The sequence below is a fragment of the Urocampus carinirostris genome, chromosome 19, assembly GCF_059441175.1.
Source record: "Urocampus carinirostris isolate Australia breed hairy pipefish chromosome 19, RoL_Ucar_1.0, whole genome shotgun sequence".
Lineage (NCBI taxonomy): Eukaryota > Metazoa > Chordata > Actinopteri > Syngnathiformes > Syngnathidae > Urocampus > Urocampus carinirostris.
Window position 1 is genome coordinate 4,147,270 of NC_142367.1, and position 17,545 is coordinate 4,164,814.

Genomic DNA, 17,545 nt, shown 5'->3' on the forward strand with positions numbered 1-17,545 from the left:
ATTCCAATTTGCAGTTTTTACAGAAATTAACACAGCACAATAAAGAAACTTACAGAGACTCAAAATGACCAAACCACACAAATTCTTATAGAGATTGCTAGCTCGTGACTGAGATAAATCAATAGACGGACGGACGGACAGACAGACAGACGGATGGATAGCTCGCAAGATGGATGGATGGATAGATAGCTTGCTAGATAGATGAATGGTTGGATAAAATGCTCGCTAGATGGATGGATAGATAGCTCTAAGATAAATAAGATGATGAATTTGTTTCTGGATCGAGGTCGTGTCTAGAATTCCTAGTACTGTACATCAAATACATTTTCCCAATAGATAGATAGATAGATACTTTATTCATCCCCCCAGGAAAATTCACATTTCCAGCAGCATCCCTTCGCTGAGAACAATACAATAATAAAGCAAAAGGAATACAATATGCAAGTACCTAATGTGACGTGCTAATACCCACTGTAGCGTGTTGTATAGAGTATTTAAATAGTGCTACATAAAAAACACACTGCATTAAAAGTACGGTAATTCGCAATGTAGGGGGTGTGGTTTAATGTGGGCCTTTACTCCGCCGGGTGGAGTTAAAGAGCCTCATGGCATGAGGAAGAAAAGATCTCTTCAGTCTCTCCGTGGTACAAGACAGTGACAGCAATCTGTCGCTGAAGCTGCTCTTCTGTCTGGATATAATGCTGTGTAGTGGATGTGATGAATTGTCCATGATTGACCGCAGCTTTTTCAGTGCCCGTCTCTCAGCTACTGTTGTCAGGCTGTCGAGCTCTGTGCCCACAACAGAGCTTGCTTTCCTCGCCAGTTTATTGAGACAAGAGGCATCCTTCTTCATGAAGCTGCCTTCCCAACACGCTGCCGCATAGAAGAGGGCGCTTGCCACAACTGTCTCATAGAATATTTTCAGGAGCTTTTTGCAGATGTTGAAGGAGGCCAGCCTTCTGAGGAAGTAAAGTCGGCTTTGACCTTTTCCTACATAAAGCTTCAGTGTATAAGTCAAGTCAAGTCAAGTCATTTTTATTTGTATAGCCCTAAATCACGAAGAGTCTCAAAGGGCTTCACAGATTGTTACACTATATTACACAAACTATTTTCAACCGACAAGAGGAGTAGGTTATTCGTATGCAATGGAGTAGAAGTGAGTTTTAAGTTTAGATTTAAACATTTCCACTGAGGTTGCAGATCGAATCTCAGGGGGAAGAGCATTCCACAGCACCGGTGCCCGGATGGAGAACGCTCTATAAGAAAAAAACTCATTTGTTCCCGGCCTCCCAAAATCATATAAGTTAACACTGGATAGCAAGTGACAGTTGATGGATGGATGGATATATAGATCGACAGCTCGATCGATAGCTTAAACGACAGACATAGACAGACAGACAGACAGACAGACAGACAGATATAAAAGATGATGAATTTGTTTCTGGATCGAGCTCGTGTCTAGAATTCCTAGTACATCAAATAAATTTTCCCAATAAGAAATAAACAAATCCATTCCCGGCCTCCCAAAATCATATAAGGTAATAGTCAAGTCAAGTCAAGTCATTTTTAATACTAAAAAACAAGATACAGTTGATAGATGGATGGGTATATAGATCGACAGCTCGATGGATAGCTTAAACGATAGATCAGGGGTGTCAAACTCATTTTAACTCGGGCGCCACAAGATTGAACAAACATTCTGTCGGGGGCCGGACTAGTAGATTAAAGAGAAATAAATAAGAGACATAAAGGAATAAGAGAAAGAGGGAGGGAAAGGAGAGAGGGCAGGACAAAGAAAGAAAAAGAGAGATAGGGAGAGAGCGTGAGAAACAAAAGAGATAAAAAGTCGTGAGAGAGGGGAAAAGAAAGGGAGAGGAAGAAAGAAATCCAAAGAGAAAAGGAAAGACAGAAGGAGAGAAAAGAGAAAAGAAAGCACGAAGGGCAGGAAGAGAAAAGGAAAAAAGGAAGTTGGAGCAAAATAAGTTTAATTGACACAGAGAGAGAAAGAAACAAAGAGCAACAAAGGAAGAGAAAAAGAGGGACACAGAGAGTGGAAAAGAGAGAGAGAGAGAGAGAGAGAGAAAAAGAAATACAAGTACAGTGCCTTTGTTCGAGGCACCTGACTTTGGCCACATCAAGTTGACATATTTCAACCTGCAGCTTGTTTTTCTCTTGCGCTTCTCTGAGTGTTGTCTCGCGGGCCGGATTCAATCCCTTAGCGGGCCTGATCTGGCCCACTGGCCGCCTGTTTGACACCTGTGCGATAGATAGATAGATAGCTAGATAGATTTTGAGTCTCTGTAGTTTCTTTATTTTTCTGTGTTAATTTCTGTTAACTGCAAATTGGAATTTAAAAATTCTTTGATTCTCAAAATAAAACCTTTTTTTTCCCTCTGCTTTGTCATATCTTATTCCGTTTAAATGTTTTTTGTGTGTTCAATTTATTGTCAATGAAGGATGGATAGCTAGATAGATAGCTATAGGTTAATAGATATGTTTTTGTTATTTGTTAATAAAAGGAAAAAGCCGAGAAGATAATAATAATAATTTCCTGTTACCATTTAAAAGGGGAACTTTATTTACTAGCATTAGCGCTAGACTAGCAATTTTTCAAAACCAAACGTGTTTTTATTAGAATACAGTATGGTATACAGTATTTATATTACTTTCAGTATTAAGTGAAAAAGATACAGTGTGTATTATTTGAACACTAGATTTCGCTCTATTGTGTAGTGCAATCAAAAACAAGTGCAACAAATGAAAGGGAAGGTTACTATGTACGGTGAGTCAAAGTGACCAAACTGCATTATTTTTTTTCTCTTGTCTTTTTTTGCCATGCCTATCACAAGGATTTTGTTTTTTGGGCGTACAGGTAGCAGCAAGATGATGGACAATCATGTCAGGTCCCTCTAGGTGAGCCTCATATTATGTAAAATGATTTCTAAATTCTTGTCCTAGGAGTATTACAAAAAAGAAAAGAACATTCAAACATTTAAATGATAGTTCATTTACTTTTGGTAATTGACTAAATCAATTGGGTTGTTTTTTTTGATAAATTAAGTTTTTTTCACCACCATGAGGCGCTAAAAAATATACAATGTTCCTTTAAGGAAACGAATGGACGATCAAATGTTGAGTGGTGTAAATAATGACTGGTATTCCGTATTTGTCCTCATTGAGTGTATTAGATATATATCGTAACGAAAGCCAAATACACATCTCAGCTGATGTAACCACAAGAGCAACACTTACAACTATTTTTGTAGTCATCTTACTTTCCAACAAAAGCGAGCAAACATGCATAACAAAATTTTGATTGTTGAAAGGCAGAATAAGAGGCTGAAGATGATTTTTAACAGCAGAATATTCTGGAAACCATTGTGCTATAGACAAAGGCTACATTGGGACAACAGTGTGCAAATGACAACAAGCTTTTGACATTCTGGGTTTTTAATCATCTTTTGATCAATATCATGCTATCAGCTGTCATGACTGCGCTCCAGCGGTTAGCACAATTATGTGAAAATATAATTAAAGATAATACACTATTTTTTATAGTCCATTCTTCAATATCAATACTTTATAACTATATTTGTTGTTCAAGAATCACACAAAAAATGGGATTAAATGGCATTTTATTTTGATAACTTGCATGAGAAGTCCAACTGTGTCACAAAAGCGATCCAAGGTGTCCTTACTTTTCATAATAGAACCATTTGTCGACTGAAAAACATTCATAGAAAAAGAAAACATTGTTTAATTACCAAAAGAATGTGTGCATTGTATTTTAACGCACCTGAAGAGGGAATAGGCTCTGCAGTTCCAAAAGCACCAGCCTGCAAAATTGTAATTAAACAAGAGAACAGTTGAGAAAACAAAGTACAAAGAAAAAAATGGGATTATAAATTGTTTATGGATATAAATGATAGGAGAATGCATTATGACTAGTACCCCACTGGCAAAACAGTTTGTTAATTCTGTGTTTATTTTCAAATATTTTAACTTTATTTTCATACTGGAAATGTTGGTGTGTTCATTTGCAATATTTATTTACTTTTTTCCAAATCTTGGCATAAAATACTCTTCCCCAACCACATATGAGATTAATTTGTTCCTGGATTGAGTTTTTAATCTAAATTTTTTTTTTATCTAGAGCCAATTCTCCCATAAGAATTGACTGAAAACCAATTATTCTGTTCGCCGCCTCCATAAATCATTCAAGCTTATCCTAAACAGCTACAAACCCTTCTTTCTGATCATGAAAAACACATTCAAATAGTAATTGAGATAGTATTAATACGATTATTAAGATGATTATTGTGGTCTTGGATCAAACAAATTTTCCCCATAAGAAATAATTGAAAACCAACTAATTCGATCCCGGACTCCGAAAAATATATGATTAAATGAAAACTTTATTCGAAAATCAAAATAAAAACAGACCAAAAACAATAACTCAACAACAAAATAATGTTACATAATATGTTCGAAAATGGGTAGTAAGAAGCATATGCTTATATTCCCTACCCCTTCGTCTTTCCCACCAAAGACAATAATGATATAACAACAATTGTAATTATATTAAAAATAACAGTTATGATATAAAAGTAGCAACAATAACACAAAGTTAACGCACCATTCCCAATCTCCCGCACCACTCATACCCCACCCTCTTCATCTCTGTATTCCGCCAGGAATGTTTCTTTGTATCTAAACCTGAACAAGTGAAGAGTTGGACACCGTTTGATCTCGTCTTGTAAACCGTTCCAAAGCTTGACTCCACACCCAGACACACACATACTTTTCCTGGTGGTTCTCACCTTTGGGATTATGAATTCACTACAGCCCCTTAAGTTATAATTTCCCTCTTTCCGAATGAATAATTTATGGATGTTTTCTGGTACTCTGTTTTTGTTGAATAAATAGCAGTTGTGCAGTGAAAAATTTTACTAAATCATCTAATTTTAATAATTTGGACTGCAGGAATGAAATATTAGTATGATCTTGATATTCTACCCTGTGTATGGTACTAATTGCACGTTTTTGGAGGATAAAAAGGGGCTGTAGTAAACTTTTGTAATTATTGCCCAAGAATTCTGCACAATATTATATATACCCTAAATAGCAATGAAACACATCTTCCCGATCACATCTTTCTTCTATTTTATTAGCCTGGCCTTTCACAATATTTTTGGCTTTTGGGGGTACTCGTGCATCAAGATGGCGGACAATTATGTCAGCTCCCTCTAGGTGAGCCTCATGTCATGTAAAAAAAGAAAACCTGCGGGTATTTAAAAAAATAAAAGCGGTTTGTAGTATAGTTTATGTATTTTTGATTCAACTCATCATTGTTTTCATTTTTGACAAATTAAATTTTTTATACCACTAGGATGTGCCAAATAATACACAATGTAATATGACACAAATTTGGAGGGTTATTAGAAAAATGATTGACCAACCAGTACATACACTCTTCCATTAGTGAAAGTGGGTTGACAATTAGTGGGGTGGGGGAATAGTGTTTTGTAGCACTCGTTTTTGGTTACTCTACCAGGTGTCGGGAACTTTTTTGACCAAAGCAAAATATTTAGATTTTTGAGAGGGAGAGCTGTACCATATATTTTAAGAAGAAATTAAGCAAAAGCGACAAACCTTCTCCCCAGACAAAAGCCAATTTTTAGCGCATTATATTTCACCGTGTGACACTGGATGATTTGATCAAATTTAGGAAATAATTATAATGCCAGAGCCTGTGTCCCATATTAACGAATATACCACTTTAAACTTCCCTCCACAGTTAGTAAAGCTTGATGAGGCTAATTTTGATATAATGTTTTGAACAAATTCAAAACAAGGTACAGGCAGTTTGTCGCGGTTGCCATGGCGCCCAGTTGGTCCTAGCCGGGTGGCGCCGGATTCTGTCGCGGTTGCCATGGCGCCCAATTGGCCCCGCCCATGGACACCAGCTGACACACATTGACTGATTGCTCCTTGGCAGTACTTAAACGTGCTCCTTTGAGCAGTTAGTTGTCTGAGCGTTTGTGAAACTTCTGTGATACTTCTGTGAGATTTCTGCAAGACTTCTGTTAAACTGTGTTAAATGCCTAGTTCTGTGACTCTGCCTGGGTTTGATCCTGTTTTATTTTTGGCCTGATCCGTTTTTTTTGGACAACTTTTCTTTTCCGGATTTGAATCCACTTCTGCGACCATTGAACCCCGGATCGAGTGTGCGCGCGTTCCTCATCTCCCCAATAAATTGTGAGTATGTTACGCGAGTGGGTTCTCAGTCAAGTTTCCTGCCCTGGTCCGTGACAACGCTCAGACCACAACATGAACCCAGTGAACGCTCACACAAGCACGGATTGGGGGGAGCTAGATACTCCCTACGCTCTCCACCAGTTGGATCGGACAGAGGGCGCCGTCTGGCGATTGGCCAGTGATGTCACCGCCCTTCAACTGCAGGTCGAGGAAACTCAACTGAGCATACATCGCCAGATGGAGAAATTAGCTCAGCGGACTGAGTTCCTGTCACATTAGTTGAATGAGCTCCTGTCCATTCGACCCACGGACGCGCCCGCCATGGCAATTGCTGTGCCTCGAATGGGGTTTCCGGGAAGATTTAGAGCCCAGCTGTCCGAGGTCCCCGTCGGCCTCAACGCCGCGCCTTTCGGCCTCAACGCCGCGCCTGACGGCCTCAACGCCGCGCCTGACGGCCTCAACGCCGCGCCTGACGGCCTCAACGCCGCACCTGACGGCCTCAACGCCGCGCCTGACGGCCTCAACGCCGCGCCTGACGGCCTCAACGCCGCGCCTGACGGCCTCAACGCCGCGCCTGTCGGCTAACCTTTTATACCAGTCTGTCAGTCAGACTCCCCTGCTCCCCGGGCTGACTCACCGGCTCGTCTGTTTGACTCCCAGGATCGCCTGTCCGACTCCCCGGATCGCCTGTCCGACTCCCCGAATCGCCTGTCCGACTACCCGGATCGCCTGTCCGACTCCCCGAATCGCCTGTCCGACTCCCCGAATCGTCTGTCCGACTCCCCGGATCCCCCGGATCGCCTTCCAACTCTCCCGCAACGCCCGATGTGTCCGAGTCCGATTCGTCTGCTCGCCACTCCGGCTCGTCCGCCCGCCACTCCGGCTTGTCTGCTCACCACTCCGATTCGTCTGCCCGCCACTCCGACTCTTCGACTAGCCCGTCTGACTTGTCCGACTCTCCCGCAACGCCCGATCTCTCCAAAGTTCCCGTCTGCTTGCCTGTCCGCCTGCCATGCCTGTTTGTCGACCTGTCTGCCTGCCTGATTCACCCGTCCGCCTGTCTGATTCTTCTACCCGTCAGTCCGACTCGTCTGCTCGCCACTCTGATTCGTCCGCTCACCAGCCCTGCTCGAGTTCCCTTGTAAAAAGTCACAAAACTGCAAACCAGTAGTTCATATATGTATTTCCATTCAGCACAGTGGGCGTGTGTAAGAGGGACTAGAGCATGCTATGTATGCGGAGATCCCCCCCCCCTACTGCTTACCCAATCAAATTACCCTAAATGCTTGGCTGACATGGTTTTTTGAGCCTTTTTGTTGTTTGTTCTGTAGGTTTTTTTTAATTATAAAGTGTCTCAACAGTGAACATACATTATTTAATGAGCTTCCACATAAAGGATTCCTTAGTGACATACAGCCAAAATGGGGTCTATTGGTGTGACACTTTTACTGTAAACTGCAGTTAAGACTGTGACCTTTATAAACTGGACCAAACAGATTATATTATCTGTGTTTCGTCTGCTATGCAGGCACTGAACTCAACATGGATCTTATCAGAATTGGATTGTTAAAGAGGATATTTGCAGGAGCAGCATTTTGTCCCCGAGTCGTATGTATGCAGGAAAAGAGCCATACTGTATCTGGCTCTTGAACAATAGGTTCCCGACCTCTGCTCTACACAATACATTGTCATCTACTACACAGTGCCCTTTTAATAATATTTCAATTTGTGGATCGGTCCATTTTAATGCCAAAACTTCTAAATTATGAGCCAGCAGTTTTTAACAGTGTGATAATTCTTTGACTTACCGAATCAACGACTGCAGTAGCCTCTTTAGCAGAGCAGCAAAATGGACTGTCAGAGACACTTGTGTTCATGCTGATCAAAGCAAAAAACGTGAAAATATTTATGTGCAAGTTAGGGGAAATAGAATCCTTTGCCAAAGCAGGTTCACATTCACACAAAGAGCGTACCAGTTCAACTGGCTGGCATCCGTCTGTTGAGAGATGAGCGCTTTCCAGAACAGGTGAGTACTCTTCACAGTCTCTATGGCAAAATCCTTTCACCAGGAGGGACAACCTTCATTGTTGGCTTTTTCAAAATTTAGAAAACACAGTAATCCCTCATTTTACGTTGGTGTTCTGTTTCCGCAGTAGGGAAAATCCGCAAAGTAAAAAACTTTATTTTATTATTCATTTATTAAATACTACATTATACATGGAAACCAAAGAACAGACCCTACTTACAGGCTCAAGCATTTATTTAACAAACAAAAGTACAGTGGTAACTTTTTATACAAGCACTTCTTAACACGATCATTTCGATATACGAGTTTTATTTAGAAGAGAAATCTTGCTCCTAATACGAATGAAAATCCGGGTCACGAGCAATCCAGGAGACTGTTCACCACTTGTGACTGCTCACTGCCAGCATCAGCTTGCCAAGTTAGCGGATGCAAACTACTACAGGCAAACACATTTTTTAAATATACTGTAAAGATTTTACGTGTAAGTTAATTCAACGTTATAGTAACTTTAATTTTAAGTGTTACAGTAAGTGCTTACATATCATCAACACTTTCTTGATCTCATTCCTCTCAACCCACACCAATTTCTCCATCTATCAATGGTTTCAATTCCCCTTATTAAGTGATAATAAACATTCCAAACACAAAGCTGCACCTATTTACTCACAGCAAGAAGGATTATGTAGAATAGTGCAACAATATTAGCAAACTACGATGACGTTGTCTGCTACCCCTGACAGAGGCAATTTTTTTTATTTCCTGTACAAAGTTGTTATACGACGTACGTGATTTGATATGATAAAAAAAAAGTATAAAACACGGGGAAAACGTATATACATTGATAGGTAAGCGATCTTAATCACAAATACCCCACTCACTACCATGCACCATGTACAAACCTCACTCCATGTGTCATGATTACTCATTACACTCCGGTCCTGTGAGCGGCTTTCTTCCTGCGTCCAGTGAGCACCGGATTGCTGGCGCTGACTTTCCTCTATATTTCAATAAACTTGTGAGTAACGTTACGCATCTGGGTCCTCCTTCTGTTTTGGTCTTGACATCATGCTAAGTGCTCGTAATTAACTCACATGTAATTTCATTAATATTATCTTATTTATCTGATTATTGTAATTTTTATGTTTTATTATTATTATTATTATTATTATGTGATTTGTAGTGATGAGGAAGATGTGTTCTATAGCTATACAGGGTTCACTTGACTGGTTTTGGTAGGACAGTGTTTGCCTCCAACCTTCTACCAATGCATTTCCCCTAACCTTGTCCAACCACCAACTATGCCAACACAATGAAAAGACCAACTATTAAACTTTTCATTTTTCTTTTGTCCTAGAGAGCACGCACACCAGGCCCCCCCATTCACAGGAAGTGGCCAGACTCTCCAGTTGTGCAATAAAGTTTTGAACCCCGAGTGTTCATTTGTAATCAAAAAATTATTGATCTACATATGTGTGTCATGCTTCATGCCAGAGATTTATTTCATTGCATGTCTCAAATTTTGCCTATCATCAATCAATCGATTAGATAACTTTTTTAAAAAGCTCGAACAGGAACTCCAACCTGTCATAGGACATGCCTCTGGTGACTGATGACATCAGTTGCATTTAAAAGGCCAGACGCGAACGCCTCCCTTCCCCTCTTTTCTTCATGTTCTTTCTTCATGGCGGGCTTTCTTGCATTTTCTCCCTGAGACAATGGGGACAGAGAAGACCGAGCACCACGGTCTTGGCACTTTGGCGAGGAATCCCTTCTTTTGGTGCTTTTGTCGGTCAAGAGCATTTTGTTGACATGATGGCTTTTGTAGAAGCTCAAAATTGAAAATCATTTGCACGTACGCAATGTAGGTTCGCCAAGCTGTTTATGCTCGTGTACAACTTAAGACTGCAACGTTATTGACACACAGGCAGACACGGGCCGGAAAGGTGCAGGCACTGCGGGGCGATTCTTTAGCCAATCATAATACAGAACACAATGCGCATAAAAAATAGTGAAGTAGTGAATCTTAAAAACGTAAATCACGATACAGTGAGGGACTACTGTTAAAGTAAATGTTTCTTTACCCGGTTTTTGAAATGTCCATCAAAGGCGAATTGATTTTCGGCTTTCCCATCTGGGACTTTATAACGCCTGAACCAGTCCAGCGTGGCCTCCAGGTACCCCGGTTTGAGTCGTGCCACGTCGTCAATGTCTAGGGCAGGAGTATCAAGTGCATTTTAGCCGACTTACAGTGGCCGGACAAGTAGATTAAACAAAGAAAGGGGGAGAATGAGAGATAGATAGAATGAAAGAAAGAGAGAGAGAAGGAACAAGAGCAAGAACAAGAGAGATAACACATTGCGGCGGGGAGAGAAGGAACTAAAGAAAGCCATAAAGAGACAAAAGAAGGAAAGTGAGAGAGAGAGCAGAGGAGAGAGAGACAGAACCATAGCGAAATAACAAGAGAGAACGAAAGAATGAAAGAAATAACACGAGAAGAAAAAAGGAGAAAGAATGAAATAAATAAAGAAATACAGAAAGAGAAAGAGAGAGAGAATGAGACAGAGAATGAAAGTGAAAGGGGGAAAAGACATACAGAAAAGAATACATTGATATGGAGAAAGAAAATAGAAATAATTAAAAAAAAGAGTGAACAAGTGAGAAAGACAGACAGACAGACACACAGACAGACAGAAAAAAAGAACTAAAGAGAGAAAAAAGAAAGAAAAAAGACCTAGAGATAGAAAGAGAGAAAAAATAATTAGAGAGAAAAAGAAATAAAAGAGAAAAAGAGAGAAAAGAGAAAAAGGAGAGAGATTATGTTTCAATGTGGCCTTACCGTTGAAGTGTTGGGCCCCTGGGTCGTCCACATTGATGACAATGACTTTCCAGTCAGTTTCTCCTTCGTCTATTAGCGCCAAAGTGCCCAAGACTTTCACTCGGATCACTTCCCCTGCTGTGCATACCTAGGGCGGGATCAACTTACACTTTTTCAAAATTGGCCTTACACAAACATAAATGGCGTTTCTTGAATATTAATTTTCTTCCTTGAAAATTGTCCATTAGCGCTCAGGTAACAATGTTAGAAAAACATGGCTGTTTTATATTAGAATACCGTATGGAGTGGACGTAAGTCTTCTTTAAAAGGAGACTGTGTAACATTTGATCACTAGATGTCGCTGTATTTTGTTGTACAGGGTTCTCCAACATGGGGACCACGGGCAGCAGGGTGACCGCTAAAGAAGGACAGCTGAGATGCGGACCTGGTCTAAAAATATCTCACCACTGCTGGGTCATTGTGATTTTCTAGTAAAATTATTTTCTTAGTGGTTGACTGACTCTATTTAACACCACTATCAACCATCAATAGTTAATAACATAGTAACAACATTGTAATAACTAAGTCGTGATTTTGGAAATGTATATCAAAGTGGATGCCATTTTCGCTAATTAGTAACAAAAAGTAGTTCTCAGCTTTAAAATGGTTGGAGACCCTGAGTGTAGTTCAACTGAAACAAGTTGATACAAATCGCTGGAAAGATTACAAATTATAGAGACTCAAAGTGACCAAACCACCATTCTCTTTTTCCTTTTTTAAGAATGCTTGAAACAAAAAGACCCATTTTTCGAATGTTTTTTTAAAAATACAACCTAATAATTTGGTTAAAACTAAAAGGACAAATTTTTTGGTATTTATTTTGTAAAATATGCTTTTTTTACACTGTGATAAAGAAATTGTATTTATTATTATTTAAAAAAACAAATTATGCTATTTTTACTATTGTCAAACTATGGCAAATACAATATATTTTACAAATTTAACCATGTTTTTCACATGGGAGCGCCAGAACTCCGTAAGAAAAGTTAAACGTTTCCTGGAAGAAGAGAAGACAGGTTTTGTGGCAATATAAGGGACCATCCTTCAATTCAAATTCAATTAAAGCAATTCTCCAAAACACTTACAATCACACCTACAACAGGCCAAGAAAGCAAGAAATAACAGACGGGGCATAATAAATAAAGCATTTTGGCGAGCATTTTTTTTTCCTCCATAACCATTTTTTTTTTAAAAAGGAATTTTAATCCTTTCAACATTACTTCATGGCTTTGGTAATCAAAAGGGGAAATTAATTGGGATACTTATTGGTCATGTATGATGTGGGTCTCTCTCTCCAGAAATCGCTTTACCATCTGCTAGACAGGCCCATAAAACCCCAGATCATGGTGAGAAATAGTTGACAAGAGATGGATAACTTAGAGACCAAGACTCAAAAACTTTGTTTGTATGTATTTATAACAGTTAATATTTCCAGTTGATGTTGTCATACAATATGTCCATGTTTAGTTCCAGTCTCTACTTCATTATAATCCTGAAAAATCCAAGTCCATTTTTTGTATTGTTTTGTATCATAAATTGTTATTACAATGTCTTAACACATACTTATGTTAGACTCTGGTAAAAACAGGGGTGGGGGACTATGCGCTGCAATAACAGCCGAATCATTGACACACACTGCTCACTCGATATAGAATTTCTAGCAGTATCGTGTAGACCCTTCTATCTACCGAGAGAGTTAACTGTGGTCATTGTGATTGCCGTTTACCTTCCACCGGATGCTAACGTTCCACCGGATGCTAACGTTCCACCAGATGCTAACGTTAGCATAGTGTTAAATCTCCGGCCCGCTGCTATCAATAAACAGTAGCTTGCACACCCCGACGGAGCTTTTATCGCCGCCGGCGACTTTGATCAGGCATGCTTAAGGACTGTACTTCCCAAATTCATTCAATACGTGGACTGAGCAACCAGGGGGAAAAAACACTGGACCGTGTGTACAGTAATATCAAACACCTAGTTGGATCCGGCAATCTTTGTCTGTCCCTAACCCCCTCACACACCCCCCTCTAGAGGAAAACAAAGCCTGCAACAAGGACAATACAAATATCTTCTTTGTTCCTTTATCTTCTTTGTTTTCTTTATCCTCACTGTAAAATGTGAAATGGTGTGCCACGTCCAATTTCGTTGTCACAATATGTTCAACCCATTTTGTAACAATGACAATAAAGGTATATTCTATTCTATTCTATTATATTGTATTCTATTCTGTTCTATTCTATATTGCCACAATATCCCCTTAATAATATTCCTAAACGATTGGTTCATAGATTATAATGTAATTTAACAATTCAGCCAAGTTATGTTTGGTTTAGGAAAAAAGGTGTGTGTGTATTTGTGGCACTTTTACCTTGTCCCCAATGTCGCAAATATCAATAGGGTCATTGTCCCCACAGCAACCTGTGTCGGGGTCCTGGTGGTGAGGGTCCTCCCATGTCTGTCCAAGGAAAATATTAATGCTGAGAATGAAACTTTTATTTGCAAACCGCGCGGCACCTTTAAAATGGACAGGGCTTGGGCAGCACAGCCCAGCTCTCAGTGAGAACCTCTCACTCAGGGGACACAGGAGGAGAAAGAAGAAGAAAAGAAAACAAGCACAGGAGTGATGCGTATACTTAAGCAACGAGCTCCATGTAGCCCATTGTAGAGGAGTAAGAGTACAGTTTCTTCTCCACAAATCTACTTAAGTAACAGTAAAAAGTATCGTGATTCAAAAATACTCCCAGAAATACAAAATGTCCCAAAACTTGCTTGTATAAATGTAACAGAGTAAATGTAACCCGTTAAAACCCAACTCTGGGTTTTGATCCGAACACACGGAGGCAGAAAAAGACTTTCTTCCCTCAAACTTTACAAATATTTTGTGAACTTGCCTGCGGCATGGCGCCATAGTTCCAAATGTAGCCTTTATGCGGGAACACGTTTGCTACGTAGCGAAGCTTCCCATTCTTCACGTCCTGTTTAAGAGGATTGAGAGCATCTTTGGTGGCTATCTGGAAAAAATAAACAGCATTCTTATTGATGAGAAGGTGAGGTTTTAACAATAAAATTATGTTACCTCCAGTTTTGCGTTGGTCCACCTCGGAACCTCAACAACGGCGTGGAATATGTTCTGTTAAAGTGAAAATAAATGGTATTTTAAAAAAATATTGTCTACATTAATTATTTTTTATCCAGTGTGCAGGGACAAACTATTGTACCTCGGGACCTTGTCTAGTTTGCTATAGGAAAGAGAATATTTTTTCCTTCTCACAGCTCTTGTCACTTGTTGGATTCCTCCTTAAACAACGCTTCCTCTATTATTTTTCTGTACTCTGTCCCCTTGGTTCCTTGCTAGTTTGTTGCCTTTCTCGTCATGTGCCAAGCACCCACTCACACCACTCTTGTTTATTCAGTGTACCAAGCCCCTTCCTGGCCTCCTGGACTACGAGTAGGGCTTGATAACTTTTGCACTGTCGATTTCTCTGCTTCGACTTACTGAATAACTGAACCTTTTGTCTGTCTATTGTGTAATGTTTGTTTGCCTCTGGTGTTCTGGTTACTGTTGCCTCGCTGCATGCCTTTCCGTGCACCGAACCCTGCCATTATAAAGGACTACCATTCAATTATTTTAATCTGTGATTCTGCATTGTGCACCATCCAGTGTGGCCATGACAGTAACTGTAACATTCAATAGGTGGAAGCAGATTACTATTTCTTTCTTCTTAAATACTAATCATTAGCTCATGAGATAATACAGGGAAATTTTTTAACAACGTATATGGGTTGGTGATACAGTTTAAGATTGCACAGCGGGAAAAAAAAATTCCAATGAAGAAAAAAAACATCCTGCACATACATACTGAATGCTGATTGCAATGATCTTGCAATGATGATTAAAAAAAAACAAACGAAAATAGTTAGAAAACAAATTCCAATAATAAATACTTTTTGCTCATTTTAATTATGATTTTTGTTTTTAATCAGAAAAAAAATAATCATTTTCCCCTACTGTACGGATTCAGTGCTTTCGCAGCAGAGCGCGTGTCGTGTCATATGACCAATTTACAGCACCTGACATTTCCTGGCAGTCTCCTATCCAAGTACTAATGGTACGACCGTAAACCGGTTAAATAGTAAAACTTGAAAAACAGGTTAAAAATATAGAAAAATCCCAAATTACAGATACATCTTTACCCAAAATGAATAATATGTATTACCTTCTGAGCGGCAGTGACCCCAAATGTTATGACGGACTTCATACTTTTGATTTAGGCAACAGGACCATTTAAACTTTTTTTAAAACATAAAATTGGTGCCAGAATTTCATTTTCAAACATTTTGGATGGGCAGTGTGCCTCAAGATTTTTTGAATGAAATTAAGTGTGCCTTGCCTCAAAAAAAGCTGAGAAAAGGACTACATTGTGCTAGGTTTTAAAAGTGGCAGTAATATATTCAGTCAGGAGAGGCAGGTAAGGCACCTGCCATCAAGAAAATATAAAATAAAAAGCATATTAAATGGTTACATTTCTTCTTTCTTTTGAAAGTTCTTTCTCATTTAACTTCATAATTTTTAGATTTCACTTTTCAAAATTGCTTAACTTCCTCCTTATCTTATGAATATTAACACAATTAGTGTGTGACGAATTACTGCGATGAGTGTCTGCAGAGGCAGAGTGAGAAACACAATTCTCTTGCCTCATGGCAGAGGGCGATAGTGAGACCAAGGATTCTGATTAGGCACACACCTCACCCCCAAACAATAGAATTCGTGATAGTATTAGTAAGCTAACAGCCAGTCAGGCCATTCAGTCTTTTTTTTCGTTGCAATGGACTTTTCATATTGGAAGATTACCTGCATATTAATGCTTTTATTTAAGAGAAGCAGTGCATGGACTTAAATTACAAGTAAAGGGAAGACAATGAAATGTATTTTCTTTGCCATAGGTTTTTATGGTGCTTTCTTACTCAGCCAATATAAAGATAAATAAATGTAGGTTAATGTATTTGAGCGTGCCTCACCAGAGACAAACCTCACCGCACGTCAACGAGACATGGTCTGTGCAGGGGATGATTTAGATTTACTTTACCCAGCTTACCAAGTTGGAACATACTTCCAGTGAGCTTTTGGACTGGTACCAAATTTAGGATTGGCCACATTTGTACCTTATGTCAGATTAGGCCTCTCAGATATTAGATAGAACTCTTGAGCTGAACCACTAGGTTGCTGTGACTTGTCCCTGCTTGGTGTTAAACTATCTAAAAGCACTCTTGCACACATTATCCAGTTTGAACCAGATAAGACTATGTAGGCACATTGAAGAGGTTGTGTGCGCCTCTGCGTGGGTGAGCAGCTAGGAAAGTATAAGACTAGGCACCATCTTTTATAAGACAAACTTCTTCCACACATGCTAAAAAGGTTCCACACCTGTATATGGAATCTTTCTGGCATCCAGTAAATAGTTCAAAATGTTTATGCAGTCTCCTGTTTCCTATTTCCAATATGGCGAGCATTGAAGTTATCTTATTTCAAATATAGCGAGAATTAAAGATAAGATAACCGGGCTTATTTTCAGGTGAACATTACAGTTCCACAGTATTTCACTCACCTTGGCCTCATCTGCAAAGATGGGTATGTCATGGAAAGGAGATATATATCCGCCTTCTGCGTTCTCTGTGCAAAATAAGATATTTGTTTGTTTCTTTGTTCTTAAATGAACCAAAAGGCACTCTTTGGAAACACTTACTAAAAAACAGCCGGTACTCCTCCGTGTTGGGTTTTCCTCTCTCCTCGGTGCTGAAGTTCATAGCGATGACTTTACTCCCGTTTCGTGCCTTGACCACCAGTCAAGAGGAAAAAGCGCTGGCTGCACACTAAGGAAGACGTACCTGGATGTTCGACGTCAGGGAGGAAAAGATAAACACAAAGCCAAAATGATAATCTTCTATGTGCAATGTTGTGATTTGTAGTGTGAATGCACTGCTAGGTCAAAAGTTGCTCGAGGCTCTTGGTGCCTAAAACAGATGGTGCTTGTAGACCACAAATAAGCCTATTAACAGCTGAGGATTAACTGACAGCAGCACGGCGGCACAGTGGTTAGCGCGTGTGCGGCACAGTTCTGAGGTCATGAGATCGAACCTTCTTGTGTGGAGTTTGCATGTAATCCCTGTGCTTGCGTGGGTTTCCTCTGGGCACTCCGGTTTCCTCCCACATTCCCAAAACATGCATATCAGGTTAATTGACCGGTCCAAATTGTCCCTAGGTGTGAATGAGCGAGCGAATTGTCTGTCCCTGTGTGCCCTGCAACTGGCTGGCAACCAGTTCAGGGTGTCCCCTGCCCACTGCCCGAAGATAGCTGGGATGGGCTCCAACACCCCCGTGACCCTAC

The 17,545-nt window shown here is 39.9% G+C and overlaps 1 protein-coding gene across 2 annotated transcripts in view; it reads right to left on the reverse strand.

Annotated features, from left to right (window-relative positions):
* Positions 1–3,618: 3,618 nt before the first annotated feature.
* Positions 3,619–17,545, reverse strand: part of ppa1a (inorganic pyrophosphatase 1a) — a 28,960-nt gene continuing 15,033 nt past the window's right edge. For both annotated transcript variants that reach the window (XM_088323093.1, XM_088323092.1), the window contains exons 2-12: positions 16,904–17,045; positions 16,766–16,830; positions 14,236–14,289; positions 14,051–14,170; positions 13,528–13,614; positions 11,121–11,247; positions 10,366–10,493; positions 8,232–8,317; positions 8,067–8,136; positions 3,797–3,836; positions 3,619–3,723 (exon numbers count right to left, since the gene is read on the reverse strand). In XM_088323093.1, the coding sequence (XP_088179219.1) occupies positions 3,695–3,723; positions 3,797–3,836; positions 8,067–8,136; positions 8,232–8,317; positions 10,366–10,493; positions 11,121–11,247; positions 13,528–13,614; positions 14,051–14,170; positions 14,236–14,289; positions 16,766–16,830; positions 16,904–16,964 (867 nt within the window). In that variant the 5' untranslated portion in view covers positions 16,965–17,045 and the 3' untranslated portion in view covers positions 3,619–3,694. The remainder of the gene's footprint in view (positions 3,724–3,796; positions 3,837–8,066; positions 8,137–8,231; positions 8,318–10,365; positions 10,494–11,120; positions 11,248–13,527; positions 13,615–14,050; positions 14,171–14,235; positions 14,290–16,765; positions 16,831–16,903; positions 17,046–17,545) is intronic.